Here is a 22,457-nt window from a genome sequence, read left to right on the forward strand (position 1 = left end):
AGTGCAGTAGAATAACTCTTTTATTTTTTTCATAACATATTATCTTGATACGTAAACATAGTTTGAACAAGAGATGTTATTTTTTGTGAAATCCCTTTTTGCTTTCTATAAGGATAAAATTGATATCAATTTGGACAAACTTGATCCGTTTAAATTTATGCATTTGCTTCCCTCTATTTCTTATAACAATATTTTGTGCCTACCTGTTAGTGATATTATTCCTTTAGTTTCTGAAAGTGCATTGTCATCTACTACTAACTATTTTAATCCACTATATTGAACTAATACGAATGTCTTACAACACCAACATTATGGTCCACAACCTCCATGTTTGAGTTTCTACTTGTCTCAAAACAACCTAGATACTTGAAGGACTATCACACTACTTTCTTTTCTTCAAAAGATGTTACCAATCATTCTTTAGGTACTATATACCCTATTAAAAAATATCTCACCATAATTGTTCTTCTACATATTCTTCTTTTTGTTGTAATATTTCTTCTATCCAAGAACCTAAATCATTTAAAGAGGCAATAAAACTTGATTGTTGGAAAGAAGTTATGCAACGTGAACTTGATGCTCTTAAGTCTAATGAAACTTGGTCTTTGGTGTATTTACCTCCTGGAAAGCATCATATTAGATGTAAATGGGATTTTAAAGCTAAGCATAAACCATACGACACCGTTGATAGCTACAAGACTCGTTTGGTTGCCAATGGATATAGTCAAACTGAAGGTATTGAGTATTTTGAAACTCTCTCTAATAGTTAAAATTACTAGCATTCGATTTATTTTATCTTTAGCAAGTGCTAAGAGATGAATTATTCATCAACTGGATGTGAATAATGTCTTTCTTCATGGTGATCTTGATGAAGAACTTTACATGACTCCTCCGAAAGGTCTTGATTTTTCTCATACATTGTAAGTTTGTAAACTTTAGAAAATATTAATATGGACTAAAGCAGACAAGTAGGCAATAAAATTCAAAACTAACTAATATCGTAGTACAAATTTGTTGATATATATATATATATATGTTGATTACATTATGTTGGCTGACAATAATCTTCAGAAAATTCAGCTTGTTAAAACTCATCTTCATAACTCATTTAGTATCAAAGACCTTGGTACTCTTCGCTATTTCTTGGTATTTTAAACAAATCATTCACCTTCTGGTATTGTTCTCAATCAATAGAAGTATTGTCCAGATCTTCTCTTTGATAGTGGTTTATTGGCTTGCAAACTTGTTACTTTGCCCATGGAACCATCACGTCCTCTCTTTGAAAGTGAAAGTTCGTTGCTTTTAGATCCATGTGAATATAGAAGATTGATTGAGTCTTTGTTATACCTTACTTACACTAGGCCTGATATCAACTTTGTAGTTCATAAGCATAAGCTTAGTTGGTTTGTTTCAAATCCACGAGAACCTCATATGACAACAACTTTTCGTGTATTACAATATTTGAAAGGATTTTTTTTTTATCAGCAAAGAATTAATAAATATAAACATGGGACACTTCAGGGGTGTCCCAACCCGTATACATCCAAAGGTGTTGTAAACAGGACGAAAAAGGGAAAAAACATCGTATGTTCACCTAACCTATTTAGATCACCCTGAACCTGCTAAGCATGTAGCGTATAATAACAAGAATGAGCAACATAACAGTAATCAAGATAGCACTTTTTCAACACAACACCAGTGTAAGTGCCCCAAAACCATGCCCAGCAGCTTACCAGTTGCGCCTCTCCATGGTTTAACCGTGACTATCACCAGCCTGAAATTCCAACAAACAAGCAAACCAACAGCGTGGTGTATTGATGATAATCACCAACCTGAACTTCCAACAAACACAAAAAAACCAGCAGTTATAACAGAACCACTTCCTACATCTCCCCTGCTATGCCCGACTACTAGGACTCCATGATCCGGTCTGCACGTGCTTCCATACCACATGTATCTGCTGAGCTCATGCCAACTCCTCCACATCCAACGAGGCACTCACACAGCCTTTGTCAACAGATAGCTTAAAGACTATGGAGCTAAACCTGATGTGCATCTTTGAAAAGGCAGGAGCAGCAACAAGGGCCTCATTTGAAAGGATGTCTTAGTCTTAATCTATTCTTTCCTAGTAATAATCAAATTGTTATCAAAACTTTTTCTTATTCTGATTGGGGAACTTGCATTGATTCTAGAAGGTCTATCATTCTTTATTGTGTGTTTATGGGAAACTCTTTAATTTCATGAAAGTCTAAAAACAGTCTATAGTGTCCATATATTCTTCAGGCATAATACAAATCACTCACTATACTTGTTTGTTATCTTCAGTAGTTACAATATTTGTGTCATGATTTACATATTAATATTTTGAATATTTTTTCGTCTATTGTGACAATAAATATGCTATATGCATAGCAAAGAATCTCATATATCGTGAGAGGAAGAAATACATTAAAATCGATTGTCATTTTGTTCGAACTAAAATTCAAGAATGTCTCATTCATTTAATTCATATTTATTCTTCTAATCAAGTGATTGATATATTGACCAAATCTTTACATTCTCAGTTATTTCGTGACAACTTATTCAAAATGAACATGAAATATATGCATGCTTCAACTTGTTGGGTGTTATTGGATAATAAATATGATTTCATATGAATATTTTAGTTTTTCAATTATAATTATTTTATTAGTGAGATGTAACTACTCAATCAGTTAGTTGAAAATGCTCATAATTGGAAAGACTATTAATTGAAAATGTTAATCAATTATATATGCATATATTATTTTCATTTTTTTTATGAATAATAAATAAATAGGAGTGTAGAAATTATATGATATAAAATAGGGGGTGTAATAAAACTACTACATATTTTTATTTTTATTATAAAAAAACATGTTTTTCACTTTTTAATTTAATCTTTTTCAACATTTTTATTTATCAGTTAACATCAAATTTTTTGTTACACAAAAATAATTTTATATATAATATTAACAAACCAATTTTATTATTTTAAATTACATCTTACATTTTATATATATATATATATATATATATTAAAGGAAAAACAAAAGTAAAATATTTTAAATTAATCAATTTAAAAAATATTTTTTTTTCTCAATTTATATTTTTTAAATTTTATTATTTTTAGTATTTTGTTTAAATCAATTATACCATTTTATTTAACATTTTTAATTATCCGGATCAAATTAAATATTTATATAATTATGTATAAGTTTTATTTTATATTTTCTAATATATGAATAATAATAAATAGATAACTATTCTCTTGTTCTTGTTTTCCTTTCATCCTGTTATGTTTGGGATAATTATTTACAACTGTATATAAAAGAAGATAGGTCATTTTAGTATATCCTATTTTACCCATATAGCTTCCAATATTATTTCACCATCACAATCTTTTTTTTAGTTTAAAAAAATATAGAGACATATTGTGTATCTTTTTCAATAGTATTAATAAACTGTTTGGCTTTAAACAAATCTATGTATGATTAATGAATGGTTAGATTTATAAAAAAAGTATTTTAAATTCTTTAAGTGAAGTAAATAAAAAATAGGATTAAAAATATTTCATTATTTATTTATTTAAGTTGGTAAAGATTAGTTAAAGAGAAATCCAAATATTTCTTATATAATTTTTTTTTTATCAGTAAAAATTAAATAAAATAAAATGAGACACTTCAGAAATGTTTCAATTCCTATACAAATACTTCACGGTATCTAAATCATATATAAAAATTGACCAAAATCAACTAATAACTTGGCCAACATACAATCTACAAGCTCTACGGAACTCTAAACCAAACCTCAAATAAAAGAGAATCCACTCTAAAAGAAAATTCATACTATCCTATCCGAGTTTTTACAACCAGACTTTAATAAAAAAAAACTCTAGTTGGACCCTGATTTTTTTTTGGATTGAAGATGGTCCCATTGGTTTATAAATTGTCGGTGACTCGCCCACTATAACCCAAGGTCAAATTATTATGATTTGTACACAACTAATTGTATATTTGGATAATTTATATGTGATGTTTCACAAGATCATTTCTTCATTTATTTTAGTCAAAGAAAAACTGTCCATTTTATTTTGATAGCGATGAATACATATTTATTCATGGTTGATTGAGCTTTGTCATCATCTCTGGGCACATTATCTGGAAGCTTCTGTTTCATGCCTTGACAGTGATATTTAATTCTGTTGTTCATATTCATTAACCCCTTCAAGCAAATAATAATAATAATAACAACAACAATAATAATAATTTTCTGTTATTATTATTATTATTATATTATTATTATTATTATAATAAAAATCGTTCTTAAAGAAAAGTTAAATAGACAAAATAAAACACAAAAGAAACGAAATTGGAATACTTAACTTGCTATTACTATCTAAGTGTGAGATCATTACAGAGAGTCAGTCCAGCAACAAACACTGCGTTCAAAATATATTTTAGTTTATATATATAGTAAGAAAAATGTTTATTTTATGTAATTAAATCCATGATATATAAATATTTTTAGATTGAAACATATAGATTATTAATAAATGATTTAAATTTGTATTTCTTTTAACTTCTACAATTTATTAATTTTTTTTATAAAAGCTTTCATGTTAAGCATTACTATGCAACTTGACATCTGAGTTAGACTGACACCTCAAGTAGCAAATACAAAAAATACAAAAAAAGAAAGAAAATACAAAAAAAGTATGGAGAGACTAGACCAAAACTCATATATTAAGAGAAACGATACATATGTAGATAATACCTATTCATAAAGAATTCTAAGAACAAATTAGATGGAAGTCTACTATACCAATGAAATGATTTTTTACGAATAAATCCTAAATTAACCAACTTATCAGCATACGCATTTCCTTCACGAAAAATATAAGTAACCTTAAACCTAATTTTCCCACAGTAATTAAGACAAGTATTCCATCGATTACAAAACATTAGTTTTAACATTAAATGCAACACAAACCAATGTAGAATCACATTAAAGACATATCTTAGTAAGTCTAATATTTTGAGTTTCCTCCGTAACATGTATAACTCCATAAAACTCAACAACCATAACAGTTTGAACATCAAGAAACGTAGAAAAACCACCAATAAACTCCTCCATACTTCCACGGAAAATACTTCCACAAGTAGCAAGTCCAGAATATCCCCTAGCAGCCCCATCAGTGTTAATTTTAACCCAACCTGGTGAAGGGAACTCCCCCATCTAACAGGAAGAGGACGAAGAACTTTACCAATATGAGTATTAATACTAAAAAACTTAATCACGTTGAAATCCAACATATCATTCTTCATTGAAGTTTTAGACGAATTTCCCACTAGAGAAGTTAAGTCTTTAATTACTAAATAGCCCTAGAAACATCAATCTTATATTGAAATCTATCATAATTCCTCATATGTCATATCATCCAAATAGAAAAAGTTATCACAACAAGCTTAATCAATTTAACCAAAGGACTACCATCCCTTATAATAAAAGAAAGAAGATCGTCCTTATTAGAGAAATGAGAAGTAAGAAAAATCTATCGAACCCAAATCCAAATCTGCAAAGCATTAAAACATTCAAAAAATAAATGTTGAATAGGTTCCTCATGCTTTTCACAAAGCGTACTCATAGAACATATATGCAAACCTTTATGCTAAATATGATGATCTCTAGGAAGCCTCCCATGAAAAAATTTCCAGAGCACTAAAGTTTTGGAAGGAGAAATAGATGAAGACCAAATGCTTAGTATGGTCAAGAATAGTATCATAGAACTTCTTAATTTCAGGCCAAATAGATGAGGATCTATAAACCATTCTAAGCTTGTATTTTGATTTAAGAACTCCGGCTTTCAGGAGAAAAGATCAAGGCTTGTTACTATAAGAAAAGTTCCAAGCAAGCTTAAGAAGATTCACATTATTTTCATGATGAAGGTTAATATTCTTCAAACCTCCATTCTCAAGAAGAGAACAAATCTTAGCCCAATTAACTATATCTATGCCTTTTTTCAGAATATCATCCGTCCAAATAAAATGTCTACACCATTGCTCAACTTGCTTAAGAAGTGAAACAGATCATTTATACATATTAACGCTATGAACTAGAAATCCGGTAATCACCATATTAACCAACTTAATCTGACACATTATGCTAAGAGATTTACCTTTTCAAGATGCTAGCTTCAATTTGACTTTATCATCCAAAGGTTGAAGAAATCGACACTTTGGAGTACCAACAAAATAAACACCCCTAAATAATTAAAAGGTAAACAACCATGACTATAAGACAAAAGACCTTGAATTTTGGTAACAAATCTTGTAGAATTATCCATGGTGAAAAAACTCATCTTAGAATTATTAACATATTGACCTGAAAAATCACCATATGTTTTAAGAAAAATACTCAATTTTTTACAAATAAATGTCATAAAATATGAGAGGGAATGATATATATATATATATATATATATATATATATATATATATATATATATATTTATTATAAAGCTGTTATGGATTGGTGTACTCATAAAATTATGGGTGTGGTTTGAAACAACTTCAACCCAAACAGTGAGTGCTCACCGACTAACACATGCACAAAGCCTCGAATCCCGGCCTTTGCAGACAGTTGGGCCCCATAAATTTTAAATTCGAACCATAATATTATATTGTTTTGGAATTTATTTACTATTTCACATATAAATATTTTATTAAAAGAAAATTAAATTTAAGTTGGATTTACCACATTATATTATATTATATATAGATTTTTTAATATAAATTAATTCAACAGAAAAAAGAGAGTCTAACCATTAACCCAATGACATATTGCTTTGAACGGAACAACAAAGTAATTTAAATCGTATGCATGTTTCTCTAATAAATGTACCGTCTTTACTAAAATAAAAAAAATTACTATTTTCCTATTTGGCTGACATTTAAGTAGTTTTCTTAGGGATAGAGAAATAGATGAAATATTTTTAAATTCATAATAAAAAGTCCTAATTTGCTAAATAATCTTTAATATTTCAAGGACGTGAATTTAAATGAAACTTCAAAGAGCAATTATTAATAACTTGATTTAATATTTGAAAAGATTAGTTTTGAATTCTGGAGTTGAGAATATTGGTAGTTCACCAAAAGAATATGTAACATTAAGGTTAAAAGATATAAACTGATATTGTAGGTGAAGCTGAGAATAACCATCCAAATTGGGAAACATTTAATAAACACGTAAAGTCACAAGTCACAGTACATGAAATGATCATGGACTACTACTACTACTAGTGTCACTATGTGATGATTCGATTAAGGTCCACTTAGATTGACAGTGATGCTCACTGTTGCTGGTTCTCTATAGTCACTGTTCTGGCTTCGTCCATCTCCTGGTTTTTGTCTCCAATTATGACCAATTGAGGTTTGTTATCATTGCCATCACTTCTGAGTACAGTGACAGGTAGTTGTTGTTGGCGTTGCAGGGTGACCTTTTCAGGGGACGGTGGCATCAAATGCTTCTTCTGTTCTTTAGATTTTCCCCAAACAACTAGGTAAAGCCCTATTACCACCACTCCTCCTCCTATAATGCTGATACAATACACACCATACCAATCCATCTAATTGGTCATCTTCTCAAACAAATTTTAATGGTAAACAATTAAGAGATTAGTGTAAAGATAGTACCTTCCAAGGTGAAGTTTCTCCGAGAGGACTATGCAGGCCAAGGCTGTGACTATGATCATACGCAGGGGATTAAATGCAGTCACAAACACTGGCCCTGTGGTTTTAATAACCATGCCTTGCACATAAAATTGGATTGCTGATGTTACTATTCCCTGCATCATAAATTATCAAGACATGTCAAAAATGAAGAAGGCATTTGAATTTGATTTGGTGCAGAAAGTAATTGGTAAAGTTTAACTTGGGTTGGGCTCTTGAGCCCAAAAGATTTGTACTAACCGAATATGTATATGCAACAAGCCTAGAATCCCAGGCCAGAGACCAGGCATGAGGGGTATTGGGCTCCATGAAAATGGTGACTGCACCGCTTTGAAGTGCACCCAAAAAGCAAATCCATGTCGCTAGGGACATCTCTGCTGGGTACTTTCTCAATGTTATAGCCTGCAAAATAATATTCAAAATCATGCATAAGCTTCAGTTCTTGATAAGTAAGATCTAAAATTGAAATAAAATGAATGTGGTGCAAGTGTAAGTGAATAAACTTACTTGTAATATGTAGAAAGCAGCGAAGCCAGCACAACCTATGAGGAGAAAACATGCACCAAGGAGCCAATGATGTCCAGAAGGGTCGTTGACATTCTCAGGCTGGTCAACGTGGGTGTCTGATGAACCTGCAATTCTAAGAATAGGACCTTTGTACAATGCCATTAGAAAAGCACCTCCAAGAGTAACCATTGTGCCACTCATTTTCGCCAAACATCCAACTTCCTTAATGTTCATACGCTCCAATCTGCTCAAATTACAAATTAAGAATGTTTCTGATTCTCTTTCATTATTAAACAATATCAAATATTCACAATCAGAACTAAATTACAACTAAAAATATCCATCACCATTTGGTTTAAGTTTTGATTCCTTATTTTCTCATGTGTAAGACTTAGTTATGTTGATTTCCCCTTATGATTCTGTTAAACTAATTTTTAACACATATATTAAGACTTACTGTTTCCTTTCTCTTTTTTTAGTGAAACGATTTTCTTTTTCCTTTTAAAAAAATACTGGGAAAAAAAGTTTCATGTTGAAGATGATTTTACAAATAGTGTTATGCTGCTTTCAATTGATTAGGTCAATAATAAATACAATTAATATAAAAACAGGGCTTAAAATTGACCATTTACGCCAAGAAATTAGTTTTTCTGATGAAATATTGAAGTACTGTTTTAAGTTTTAGGACATTCGACTATTTTGATAGGAAAATATTTATTATAGCAGTGATACCTAATATTGGAGATACAAAACCTAACAACATGAATGGAATGGAATTTACTATATCAAGAAAAAACATAACAGCATCGAGTAATATTGAGATACAATAAAAACTGACTATGCCTTATAAATTAAGGCCATTATATTAATTATTTTTTCTGTCTATTGTTAAGAAAAAACCATTTTAATTATCATTAATTTATTTCCTGTTTTGGGTTTCTCCTAATTCATAGTCATGGATAACTTTTATTTATCAATTCATATATATATAAAATGAAGATATAGTATAAATTATTATGTTCTAAGCAAGCATCCTTATCTTGCAAATTCAACTAATTAAAAAGAAATAATATTTTTCCTTTTTTTTTCTTCTTGAAAAAGACAGTATAGATTAATGGGTTTGGTGAAGAGATTAAGAAGATGACACCTATTAACGGGATTCTTGAATGCGATGACATCGACTTATCACTAATCTTTGGGTAAATTAAATATATAAGAGTCACCAACCGCATGCTCTCTTAGTAGTGGAATCTATGAAGGATATTCACTTGTACGTGTTTTGTTTAGGTTAATGTTATGGTCTTTAGTATGCATCAACCAACTAATCATTTAATTAATCAACTAATTAATTCATTAATTAACATCTGACATACCTAAAAATGATTGCCAGTACAAAGGTAATGGAGGGTACGGAATTCATTACTGCAGATGCAAATGATGCTGACGTGTACTTCATACCCAAGAACGTGAAGCATTGATCAAGTATTATCCTGCAATCAATAATAATTTCAAATTAGTCTTTCATTCATAATTAACTTAATATTTTTAAAAATATATAATTTTTTAATATATTTATATTAAATATCACTATTGATATTTTATAATTCAACAATCATTTCTCATCACATAAAATAAAATATATAATTTAATGTCATATAAATTATTATTTTGACAACTAATTTAACATTTACTCTTTTCTAATATATATATTAGATGATGCTAATTTCATGCAATTATTGTTTTGGTGCAAATTAGCATTTCTAATAAAAATGTGGAAATAATAATTTGGTTATTTGAAAAGAGGTAGGTAAGGGAAATAGATGACGTTACTCGACAAAAGCCACTGCCATAATCTCTGAAAATATCCGAACTGTCATCTTCGGCCTAACTTTCCTGCAAGTTAAATAAAAATGGATAAAGACCGTTAATTAAAATATTTTACTGTAATTTTTATTTATAGAATTATGAATCATAAATTTGTTTTCTTTAAAGAAATGAAAAAAAGCCTAAATGATAATTATGAAATTTAATATAGTTGTGACTTTGCAGATTATTGTTTTTTTCATGTTCTAAACCAAGTGTAGTAAAAAAATTTTAACATTTAATTTTTCAATTATAAGCAACTAAAGGTAAAGAAGATTCATAATAATGCTTATTTGTTATAGTAAAATGATAGAAAAACTTGATTCAATTTTTGTCTTTTCCATAAAGCAGCGAAATATTGTAAAAGTTAAGAAAGTGTTGAAATTAACATCTTCATGAATAACAAATGGAATAATAGTTTAAATATGAGTTAAATTTAATATACTTTTAACTTATTTTTTAATTTTTCTAAAAAAAGTAAGTATTTGTTTTCCTAAGAAAAGGCTCTTCCAAACAATGCATCATTTATAACCATTCAAATTCAACATTTCCAAAGACATTGAACTCAGTTGGTTAAAACTCTTGAGTCCTCTAAAAACACCTTTAATTTCCCCTATTAGTTTTTAAATGTCATTTAAGATTATTCTTAGAAAAAAAAATCAAGAAATATAATACTTTTTATTTTAATATTTTTTTTCCATTTCTACATCATTGTAACACTAGGTAAAAAAAAGAGGATGTAAATAATAGAAGAGTAATTAATTGTGCGTAACAGTTAAATAAAAACATTTTTTTAAATCTCACATTTAAAGAAAGTAATGATCTAACTTTTTTGTTCTGTGTATATATACTAAATTAAAAACAGAAAAAGCAATTGATCAGAACAACGAAAAGGTGGGCCTGGAATATTATGTTCATGATCATGAATGTAAATGGTGAAATGGAAAACTATAGAACAAGCAAAACATGCGTATTGTTTTTGAAAATCATAGTATGAAAATGTGTGGTGAGTTTCTCCAACTGGTTAAAATAATCTAACTATAGTTTGATGTTAGGTATTTGAAAAGGAGAAAAGGAGAAACCTTTCAAGAAAAAATGCGAATGGACCAAGAGCTACAGTGGCGATGACATTACGATAAACAACATATACATAATGGCTCATGCCCTTGTTGAGAGCATCCATGGTGATAAGGTACATGCCAGCAGAGCCAAATTGCAAGCTCAATATTATCAGATATGATTTTGAATTGCAGAACCAATCATACACCTTCTTCCAACATTCCATTGCACTTCAATCTATAATCTCTCTCTCTCTCTTACTAGGTTTCTTTTCTAGTTTACCTAGTACTGTGTCTGATGACTTTGTTTGTGTGGTATTGAATGCAAGAACCAGGTTACCCTTCTCAGTATTTATAACCAAAGATGTTGCTTAATTACTTGTTAAATGATTTGTTTATAGCTTAATCGAAAATCCACTATGACAAAAATTGCGTGATGACCACAGAGTTTACTTTCCAAGAAGTTGTGTGTGGCACAAGAGAGAAATAACTAATAAATAGTTGGTGTTCCTTTTCATGTTTAATTTTGTTGGTTTTTTTTTCCTTCTCCTCATGCAATGATGGAGGCCATGTTAACGCAAACACTTCATTTTTGGAAGCTTTGTTGAACTCTTCCATCTTCAAGATCATTTGTTTTGTCGTATTGCAGCCACAAACTCAGTTGTGGGTTGATTCAGAAAACTATATAAAGAATCTAGAGATGATCACACATGCATTCCTAAATTATGACCATTAAGTTCCTTATACGACATATGAATGCGGTTAGGCTTCTATATTTGAAAAAAAAAACTACATGAACACGAAATTGCAATTTGTCATATTTTATTTTTTGTAACGGCAAACTTTATAGTCTGCAATCGTATTAAATTTTTATGCTAATTATAATTTTCGAGCTATTTTTTCTTAGTGGTGGAAGATCGATCCGTGATCTGACGTAAGCGATTGACTCATTTGTTTGTTATAAATCAATCCTTTAGAAGTACATAACAAAATTTCTCAGTGACTCATTGTTCCTACAAACCTGATCCACGTCAAACATATCTACGTTTTTTTTTATTATGAAATTTTGATAATATAATTGTTCATGCCGGTTGACTCTCTTTGCCCCTTCTATCTCTGCTTGAGAATCGAACGTTCTTAATCAAGAAACCACTCATCTGTAAAGACAAAGGGACGTCCTAGCGGCCGTTTGCACTCCGATGCTCAAGTCAGTATTAGGACAAAGAAACACCAAGAGTGTATATTAGCTTCAGGCTCTATTTGGATTGAGGAGGGAATTTGTGAGGAGGGAAGGGAGTGGATTTGTGAGGATTAGAGAGGATGAGTGAGGATATGTGAGGTTGTTTGGATTGAGGGATGATAGAGTGGATTTGTGAGGATGGTTTATTGTAAGTTTACAAATTTGTCCTTGTTATTAAAATAATAAATTATAATTCTTTTTGTTTGAATTAATTAAATTTTTTAATATATAATATTCATAATTATTTATATTTTATAATAAAAAATTAAAAAATATAATAGAAAATATTTTTGTGTTAAATTGAAATAAAATTATTAAATATATTAAAATTTATGAAAATAATATTTATTATTATATTCATTTATTATTTTATATAACTATATATATTTTGTTAATATTATAATTTTTTGTATTTTTTATTTTCATTATTATAATTGTATGTTGTTATTAATAGTATAATTAAATATTTTTGAAATTATAAATAAATTTATGTAATATTTAATTTTGATATTTAAATAAAATGTATGTCTAAGGGTATTTTGGTAAAATACAACTATTCTACTTAATCCCCACAAATCTCTTCATTTTGTGAAGAATGAAAAAAACCCTCCACCCTTTCCCCCATCCTCTCCCCCACTCTCAAAACCATGAAAACAAACACAAAAAACACTCCCTCCCTCCTCCTCCCTCCCTCCTCCCACTTGGAAGCAAACACACCCTCAGTCTTAGAAATTGTGTACTTTGCTAGGGTTCTTGGCACCCTTTATATAGGTTGAAAATAGGGTTTACCTTTGTGCTGTTACCCTTATTTAGGGTTCTATGGAGAATGTCTCTGCGCCGCTATTTAGGTAATCTTAGCGTATCTGGCACATAAAACATCCCTTAACTGGAGTGCAACAAATAACAAAGTGGCCGCTTGGGTACCAACTTATGCACCTATTCTCTAGAGCCATCTGCTTCATGGGTGCCCTAAGCATTCACGTGCCATGCATGCAGCTTCCATGGAAACCCTAACCCTAATGGGCTTTAACGCCTCCCAGGATTATTCATATGTGTTGCGCCTTCATGCGCTATACACACCATGTGCATGCACCCCTCGTGACTTAGGCTTCCCACACATCTCATGTCTTAACTGTTAACTCAACATAACTCTAGGGCCCTCTGTACGTGGCCCTCTATAACATTCAGACCACCGATGTCCGATCTTCTCTCTCTATTGGCGAGGTCCGATATTGATCTCCAACATCGGCGCCTAACACACCAATATCCAAAGACTAACCAATTCCTTGGTAGGTGTGTCTAGGGCCCACCTCACGTGGCCCCCTTCCATTACCAAGCATCAGTGCACGATGTCTGGGGTCAGTCTCTGGGTCAATGACCGAGGACTGGTCGGGAAACAAGCCCCCCCAGTCTCGAGCTGTAACTTGTTTTAGCGAAGAGACTAAGTGATCGCGTTGGGTGACCTACGTGGCATTGGGTGTCGGGCGTGAACAGTACACCGAAGTGACATCTCACCATCAGTGTACATGTGTCAAGATCAATGGTTGGGACTTGTTGGTGCTCAAACTTCTTCGTGCACTGTTCAAACCCTTTAACTCTTACGCTTTCCTCACCGTTCCATTACTTCACTTACGCGAACCTTCTCTTAGCATTTATATGAAAATCGATCTTTTCTCTTTCTTCGAAAACTCAAAACCCTCGAACCTCCACATTCAAAGGTATGATTTTTATTCACCAATCACTTCACTATTTATGATTTCGCTGCTTGTAACATGCTTATAACTGCCTGGGACTGTTTATGATTCTTGCATTTCTCCGCGCTTCATTTCCTCTGTTCATGTCTCGAGTCTCTGTTTTTCTGGGTTTCTCTGGTTTCGTCAAGTTACGCCACCTCTTCCTCTAAATTTTCTCTTTTTCTTCTCATTTTTAGCTTTCTTATCTAAGATGACCCATCAGGAAGCCACTCTAACTCTTCCTTCTGGCTCTAGTTTAGTCTCGACACCATCCCCTATTCCATCTTCTTCGCCAATTCCCCCTCCTTCTGTCTCACTTTATAAGTCCTTGTATCGCTGGGCACCGATGAATCTTCTAGAGGAGACGTCTACCTTTACCTCCTTTGCAAGCATAGCCACTTATAGGAAAAAAAAGCCCTGCAACAAGTCGCGCGTCTTTGGCAAAGACCATGATAAATTTATGAGGATTGTGGCTTGCCGTGAAGGTGAGCCTGTGCGTGCTGACGAAGCCTCAAACCCCGAGGGCCCCTTCTGCTTCGTTTACTCCACCACCTTTCGAAGGCTCGGGCTTCAGCTGCCTTTCACTCCCTTCGAGCGCACGCTCCTGACCGAGGTGAACGTCGCCCCTGCCCAACTGCATCCCAACAGTTGGGCGTTCGTGACGGCCTTCACCATTCTTTGCCATGGTCTTGACCATACGCCGTTAGTGGACACTTTCCTCTACTTCTTCGAAGCCAAAAATCCTGGGAAGAAGCTGTGGGTTAGCTTCAACAGTGTTGCTGGGAGGGTGCTCCTAACGCTCTTCCAACAATCTTACAAGGGGTTCAAGAAGAACATCTTCAAGGTCCGGAGCAATCGGAGGGACCCCGCCCTTTCGGGTGACCTCGTTAAAAAACCCTTATGAGGGAAAAAGAGTGCCCCCTAAACGTGTATAATGCAAAATATTTTTAACTAAATAAAACTTCAGATTGGTCGCGTTCCAAGTGTGAGGGATTGCGCCATCCTCTAGTGTTTCGAGCTTGTATGCTCCATTCCCAAGGGCCTCCATCACTCTGAAAGGACTAATCCACTTGGGAGATAGCTTGTTTTCTAACTGGTACGGGTGGGCCTTCCGCATCACCAGGTCGGCGACCTGGAACTGCCGAGGTCTCAGCTTGGAGTTGTTCTTGTACTCCACCCTCCTTTTCAAGGCTGCAGCCTTAATCCTTGCTTCCTCCCTTACTTCATCTAGCAGATCCAGATTCACCTTTCTCTCTTCGTTGGACTCCTCGACCACGAAGTTCTGAAAGCGCGACGAGTTCTCCTAGATTTCTACTGGAATCATAGCGTCCGAACAATACACCAAGCTGAAAGGTGTTTCCCTGGTTGTGGACTGGGGAGTAGTGTGGTAGGCCCACACGATTCTAGGAACCTCTTCCGCCCAGGTCCCATTGGCTTTGTCTAGCCTTCTCTTCAGTCTTCTGAGCAGGACTCGGTTGGCCGACTCGACCTGTTCGTTCGTCTAGGGGTGTTCTACTGATGCGAACACCTGCTTCACTCCCAGCTTTGCACATAGCTTGCCCAATTGTTGGCTTGCAAACTGGGTACCATTGTCGGATACCAACCTCTTCGGGATCCCAAAGCGGCACACTTTGTTCTTCCATACGAAGTGCTGGACCTTATGGGCTGTGATCTGTGCCACGAGCTCAACCTCGATTCACTTCGTGAAATATTCTATGACAACCATGAGGTACTTCATCTGCCGTACTGCCAAAGGAAAAGGCCATAGAATATCGATCCCCCAGGTATGAAATGGCCATGGGCTGTAGATCGATCTCAACTCCTCTGGGGTGCCTTGTGCCAATCAGCATGTAGTTGGCACTGCTTGCACCGTTGAGCGTACCTAGTGCAATCCTTCCTCATGGTTGGCCAGTAATACCCTGCACGAATGGCCTTTGATGAGAGAGATCGACCACCGATGTGGCTACCGCATATTCCTTCATGTAGTTATGCCATGATGCGCGTGCATTGTTCACCATCTACACATACCAGGATAGGATGAGTGAATCCATGCCTGAACAACTTCCCATCGATCAGGGTGTACTTGCTCGAATTTTTCTTGATTTTTCGAGCTTCTGCAGGTTCTAGCGGGAGTACTTCATCAGCCAGGTAGCGTTGGTAAGCCGTTATCCAGGTTTCTTCTGATTCGACATGGTAAATTTGCGACGCTGTCTCCCTAGCAACTGGGTACTTGCTTATTTTGGGTGTTTTCATCGTTTCCTGCGTTAACGACCGATGACTCCTCTTCATCCCTTGCGATGTGCTAACCTGTTGGACTTTTGCCATGTTGTCCGTGGTAGTTCGAGGTGCCTTCAAGGTCTCCTGAATCACTATCCTCTGCCTACCCCTTTTGCCCGAACTGGCAAGCTTTGCAAGCAAGTCGGTTCGGGCATTCTATTCTCTGGGTATGTGGACTACTCAAACACCTCAAATGACTCCTTCAGGATCTGGACGTATTCTAGGTATGCGGCTATCTGAGGATCTTTAGCTTGGTACTCCCCCGTGACTTGACTTGTAACCAACAAAGAGTCGCCTTTTGCCAATAACCCCTTCGCTCCCATCTCCTTGGCCAACAATGTTCCAGCGATCAGGGCCTCGTATTCTGCTTGGTTGTTACTGGCCTTGAAAGAAAATCGTAGGGCTTGCTCAATCAGCAACCCATCTGGTCCTTCCAAGATGACACCAGCCCCACTATCTTGTTGGTTTTAGGAACCATCTACAGAAAGCACCCATCTGAATCTTACTCTTTCTTGGTGCGTGGCTGCTGAGGAGAGCTCTACTACAAAGTCAGTGTAAATCAGGCCTTTGATGGAGCCTCTAGGCTCATACTACACGTCAAACTCAGACAACTCTACTGCCCATCGCACCATTCTGCCTGCCACATCTAGCTTTTGTAAGACTTTGCGAATTGGAAGGTCTGTTATCACTATCACAGTGAAGCTCTAGAAGTAGTGGCAGAGTCTTCGTGCCGAGAATACTACTGCCAGAGCCGCCTTTTCTAAGGCCTGGTATCTCACCTCTGGCCCTTGCAACACTTTGCTGACGAAGTAGATTGGCATTTGCACCTGGTCTTGCTCCTGTAACAGGACCAAATTGATTGCTTTCTATGTGACCACGAAGTATAGGCGGAGCGGGGTACTTGGCTCTGGCTTGCACAACACCGGTGGGCTGGCCAAGTACCCCTTCAGCTTCACAAACGCCTCTTTGCACTTCCCGGGTCCATACGAACCTGCTGTTTCTCTTTAGGCACTGGAAGTAGGGGTGCCCCTTGTCTCCCCCTGCCGATACAAATCTGGATAGAGCAGCCATGCACCCTGTCAACTACTGCACCTCTTTCACCGAGATCGGGCTCCTCATGGCTATTATCGCGATGCACTTCTCAGGATTTGCCTCTATCCCATGTTCAGTGAGTAAGAAACCTAAGAACTTGCCTGCCTCAACCCCGAATACACTTCTCTGGGTTCAACTTCAACTTGTACTTCGCTATTGTGGTTAACAACTCTTCCAGGTCGGCTATATACCGCTCCTTCTGCTGGGAAGTGACCACCATGTCGTCCACACATGCTTGGACATTTCGTCCTAGCATGGGCGCTAGTACCTTGTCCATTAACCGCTGGTAGGTGGCCCTTGCGTTCTTTAGCCCAAAAGGCATTACGTTGTAGCAATAGCAAGACAACTCTGTCATAAATGTTGTCTTGCACTCGTCTCTAGGGTGCATCATGATCTGGTTGTAACCAGAGAAGGCATCCAGGAAACTAAGGAGTTTGTATCTAAAGGCACTGTCCACCAAGGCATCAATATTGGGCAGTGGGTAGGAGTCCTTCGGACAGGCCTTGTTGAGGTCCGTGAAGTCCACGCACATCCTCCACTTTCCACTAGCCTTCTTTACCAATACCACATTGGCTAACCATTTGGGCTATTGAATTTCCCTAATGTGGCTAGCCATCAACAACTTCTCCGTTTCTTCCCGCACGACTTGACGCCTTTCTTTATTAAACTTTCGCCTTCTCTAGCGAACAGGTCAGACCGAGGGATCCATGGTGAGACAGTGACACAAGAAGTCAGGGTCTATGCCGGGCATGTCAGAGGCAGACCACGCGAAAGCGTCAAGGTGGCTCAAAGATCGTCCAAGTTGAACGTCTTACCACCGATCTCCCTTTCTACTACGTCTCCGGCGGGTTCAGGTCGTTTCTCCCGGCGATCTCTGCACGGGTGATCCCTTCTTCCCTTGGAGGCTGGGTTGTAACAACGAACACCCCTCTCTTCGTCTTGAGGCTGTTTTTGTAACACTTCTTAGCCTCTTTCTGGTCAGATTTAATGGTGATCAATGCACCCTCAAAAAGGAAACTTCATCTTCATATGCCTTGTGGAGGCAACTGCTCTGATCTTGTTTAAAGTTGGCCTACCTAACAGTATATTGTAGGTCGATGGAGCATTAACAACGGGATACCTGATGTTGGTAGTGCACGAAGTTGTGCCATCCGTGAATGTCGTCCTCAACTCTATATGCCCACGAACCTCCACCTGGTCTCCTGCGAAACTGTACAAACATCCGGTGTAGGGCCTTAACTGGTTCGTGGATAGTTGTAATTTATTGAAGGTCGTCCAGAACATCACATCGGCTGAACTCCCTTGGTCCACGAGGACGCGATGTACCTTCTTTCCTGCTGTGACTAGCGAAATTACTACCGGGTCATTGTCATGGGGTATGACATCCTTGAGGTCGGCCTTGGTGAAGACGAGGTCGACATCGGGAGTATGATCTACCTGTTGTACTTCCACCACCATCACCTCCCGTGCGTACTTCTTTCGCTGGGAGGCAGTGCATCCTCCTCCCGAAAATCCCCCTGAGATTGTGTTTACCTCCCCGTGGATAGGCACCTCGTGCCCCTGATCTGCCCCTGCAGTTACCAATGCCTGATCATTTTGCGGCTCTTGAAGATAATCCTTTAATAAACCGCTATTTACCAGCTCATTTAGTTGGTGTGCCAGGGCCAGGCAATTGCGTATGTAGTGCCCATTTGCTTGGTGAAACTCAAACCAAGCGTTCTTGTTGGGCCCCATCTTCCTGTTGGTCTTTGCTGGCACCTTCAACCTTGCCGCTATGTTCGGGATAACGATCAACTCCTTGAGTTCCACTCGAAAATTATGCTTTGGGGGTGGGTCCCTTCGCGTGCGTGTCCCCACCTAGGTTCGTTCGTAGGGTTTTTCCACCCCCTTTTTCTCCGTGGTGGCCTCATGCACCCTCATAGGTTGAGGTCGTGCCGCCGCTTGAGGTCGGGCAGGACCGATAAGACCTTGTTTCTATGTTACTCGATTGTCTGCGACGATGTGTGCTAATGCTCGACGTCTAATCTCAGTGAACGTCTTTGGGTAGAACCTTAGCAGTGATTCACTGAAAGGTCCAAGCTACGTTCCCTTGACAAAGGCATGCACCATCATGGTCTCGTCAATGGGTTTCAACCTCACCACTTGGACCCCAAACCTGTTCAGGTAGTCCTTCATGGACTCCCCCTGGTACTGTTTAATGTCGAAGACTTCGTAAGAAAGTCGGGTGGGGGCCTTGTTAACAAGGTATTGCTCCCTGAACAGCGTTGCGAACTGGTCAAAGGTGGTGATGTGTCCGTCGGGAAGGCTAATGAACCATTCCAACGTCGCGCCTACCAATGTGCTCATAAGCAACTTGTAGTACACAATGTCAAATCCTCCTGCAAGAATCATCTGGGTGTGGAATGTCGTGAGATGGGCCTCTGGGTCCTCCAATCTTGTGAAGGAGACTTTCAGGCCCAGAGACGTGGTTGGAAACACTGTGTCCATGATTGCCTGTGAAAACGGCATGGGACGTGCCCTGAGTGGTACAGGTGGGGCACGTTCGTCCTTCGCGCGCTCCCCTACTTGCTGCAAATCCCTGCGCAGTTCTTCATTGGCTTTGCGCAGTTCCGCGTTGTCTGCTCGTGACACGGAAATTTCAACCCTAGACGCTGCCACTTCTGCTTGGAGGGCACGCATTGTCTCCAAGATTTGCTGCGTGGTAACGTTGTCCCCTCCGGGGGGTACAACTCCTGTGGGTCCAGCAGTTCCTTGCCTCGTACTCCTCATATCGTGAGTAAAGACTCTTAACGTGATTGCAAGTGAGACCTTTCTTTAACGGGCCCCACAGTGGGCGCCAAATGTTCCTGCCGGTTGACTCCCTTCGCTAGTTGACCCCTACAGCTGCTTTAGCCCTTCTATCTCTTCCTGAGAATCGAATGTCCTTGATCAAGAAACCACTCACCTGCAAAGACAAAGGGGCGCCCTAGCGGCCGTTTGCACTCTGACGCTTAAGTCAGTATTAGGGCAAAGAAACCCAAGAGTGTATATTAGCTTCAATCTTAGAAACTGTGTACCTTGCTAGGGTTCTTAGCACCCTTTATATAGGCTGAAACTAGGGTTTACCTTTGTGCTATTACCCTTATCTAGGGTTCTCTGGAGAATGTCTCTGCGCCGCTATTTAGGTAATCTTAGTGTATCTGGCACACAAAACATCCCTTAACTGGAGTGCAACGAATAACAAAGTGGCCGCTTGCGTACCAACTTGTGCACCTATTCTCTTGCACCATCTGCTTCGTGGGTGCCCTAAGCATTCACGTGCCATGCATGCATTCATACGTGTTGCGCCTTCATGCGCTATACACACCATGTGCATGGACCCCTCGTGACTTAGGCTTCCCACACATCTCATGTCTTAACTGTTAACTCAACATAACTCTAGGGCCCTCTATACGTGGCCCTCTGTAACATTAAGATCATCGATGTCCAATCTTCTCCCTCTATTGGCGAGGTCCGATATTGATCTCCAACATCGATCCCTAGCACACCAATATCCAAAGACTAACCAATTCTCTGGTAGGTGTGTCAGGGGCCCACCTCACGTGGCCCCCTTCCATTACCAAGTATTAGTGCACAATGTCTGAGGTCAGTCTCTGGGTCAATGACCGAGGACTAGTCGGGACAATAATTAACTTTCAATTTACTTTGTATCCCTAATATTATATGATGGTTATATTATTTTAAGATATCTTAAGAAGTAGACTTTAAGCCTAATTCAACCTTCTAAAATCAGTCTATTATAAGGTGAAGTTTGTATTCACTTATATACTATGAATTTTTTTTATCTCTAATCGATGTGAGATTTCAAACACACTTCCCTCGTGCCGAGGCTCTCAACTTGTGGGTGAGACTAGATATTTACGAGTGGTCCGATAGCGGTCCGACAGTGGGTGACCCGATATATAGGCCCAACAAGTCTCACTTGGATAGACTCTAAACGATTCTGATACCATCTTAAGAAGGGGACTTTAAGTGATGCAAGTTGATTCTTGCACACAGAGTTCAAATCAAAATCGTGAGTGAATAACACAGATATGCAGTGAAAGATGTGAGAAAGAGGATGCACCGAATGGAATTGTGATTTGATGAAGAATTGGTGAAGGTTCTCTAGGTTTCAAGGAGAGGTTAGGCCAACTCCTTAAGAAGATAAAGAAGAACTTGCCTTCCAACCTTAAGAAATATCACATTACTTTTCAATCCTAATAAGGTAAGTTTAGCAACTAATAATAAACATCGATCTTTGAATGTTGTTGGCCAACTTAGGCTTTTGATCCTTTCCTCCATAGTCTAGTTAGGCTTCAGCCTTGGAGATTTCTCCTTTTAATTCTCTTTATGTGTCTTGATGCCTCTCGTCCCTCTCGATGGTTTGAATGAAGCCCTGAGGTCCCTACTTATAGATTTTTATAAATGAGCTCTAAAAGATTAAGCACATTTGGCTTCCACTCAATGTAGGCCAATCGGCTCAACAAATTCACTTTCTTCATGCTGAAGTAAAGTTTGGGCTTCTTGGGATTCTCATATGCAGGGATCTTCCAAGAATGCTATCTAAGTTGAGGCCAATGCTTTCCTTTCTTAGCCATTAAGTATTCTATAGCTTGGGCTTGGCTTCAGGCGAAATTCCTATATTTATACTTTCTTGAGTGAATTTAAGCTCCAACCCTTTTGAATTTGCTCAATCCTTTGTACTCTGAAACACTTTAGTTCTTCTAGCCTTAATTCGCTCAGTGTATGATTGAAATGCTCAACATTTTGAGTGGTTTCTTGAGGGTTGTTCTATGAACTCTATTCGCTAAGCCTTTCTCGATAGGTTGGGTGACTTGACCTTTTTTGCTCTTTCCTTTGTTGTTTTTTCCTTTTTCTACAAGATTTCTGCACATTTATTCTTCTCCATGAGTGCAAC

General features: G+C 37.0%; 1 protein-coding gene across 1 annotated transcript; it reads right to left on the bottom strand.

Annotated features, from left to right (window-relative positions):
• Positions 1-7,164: 7,164 nt before the first annotated feature.
• LOC137826800 (WAT1-related protein At4g08290) lies at positions 7,165-11,503 on the bottom strand. Its single transcript, XM_068632935.2, has 7 exons — positions 11,201-11,503; positions 10,086-10,148; positions 9,629-9,745; positions 8,256-8,499; positions 7,989-8,150; positions 7,713-7,864; positions 7,165-7,616 (listed from the first exon to the last, which is right to left on the bottom strand). The coding sequence occupies exons 1-7, from the start codon at positions 11,401-11,403 to the stop codon at positions 7,370-7,372; spliced, it is 1,188 nt and encodes a 395-aa protein (XP_068489036.2). The 5' UTR covers positions 11,404-11,503; the 3' UTR covers positions 7,165-7,369.
• Positions 11,504-22,457: the final 10,954 nt, after the last annotated feature.

The sequence above is a fragment of the Phaseolus vulgaris genome, chromosome 8 (genome assembly GCF_051622355.1).
Source record: "Phaseolus vulgaris cultivar YP4 chromosome 8, ASM5162235v1, whole genome shotgun sequence".
Classification (NCBI taxonomy): Eukaryota; Viridiplantae; Streptophyta; class Magnoliopsida; order Fabales; family Fabaceae; genus Phaseolus; species Phaseolus vulgaris.

Coding starts and splice junctions, on each gene's coding strand:
- LOC137826800 (XM_068632935.2), bottom strand. CDS start 11,403: ATGGAATGTTGGAAGAAGGTGTATGATTGGTTCTGCAATTCAAAATCA. Junction 9,746..10,085: donor ATGGCAGTGGCTTTTGTCGA/GTAACGTCATCT, acceptor TATTGATTGCAG/GATAATACTTGATCAATGCT. Junction 8,500..9,628: donor GTACTGGCAATCATTTTTAG/GTATGTCAGATG, acceptor TAATTTGAGCAG/ATTGGAGCGTATGAACATTA.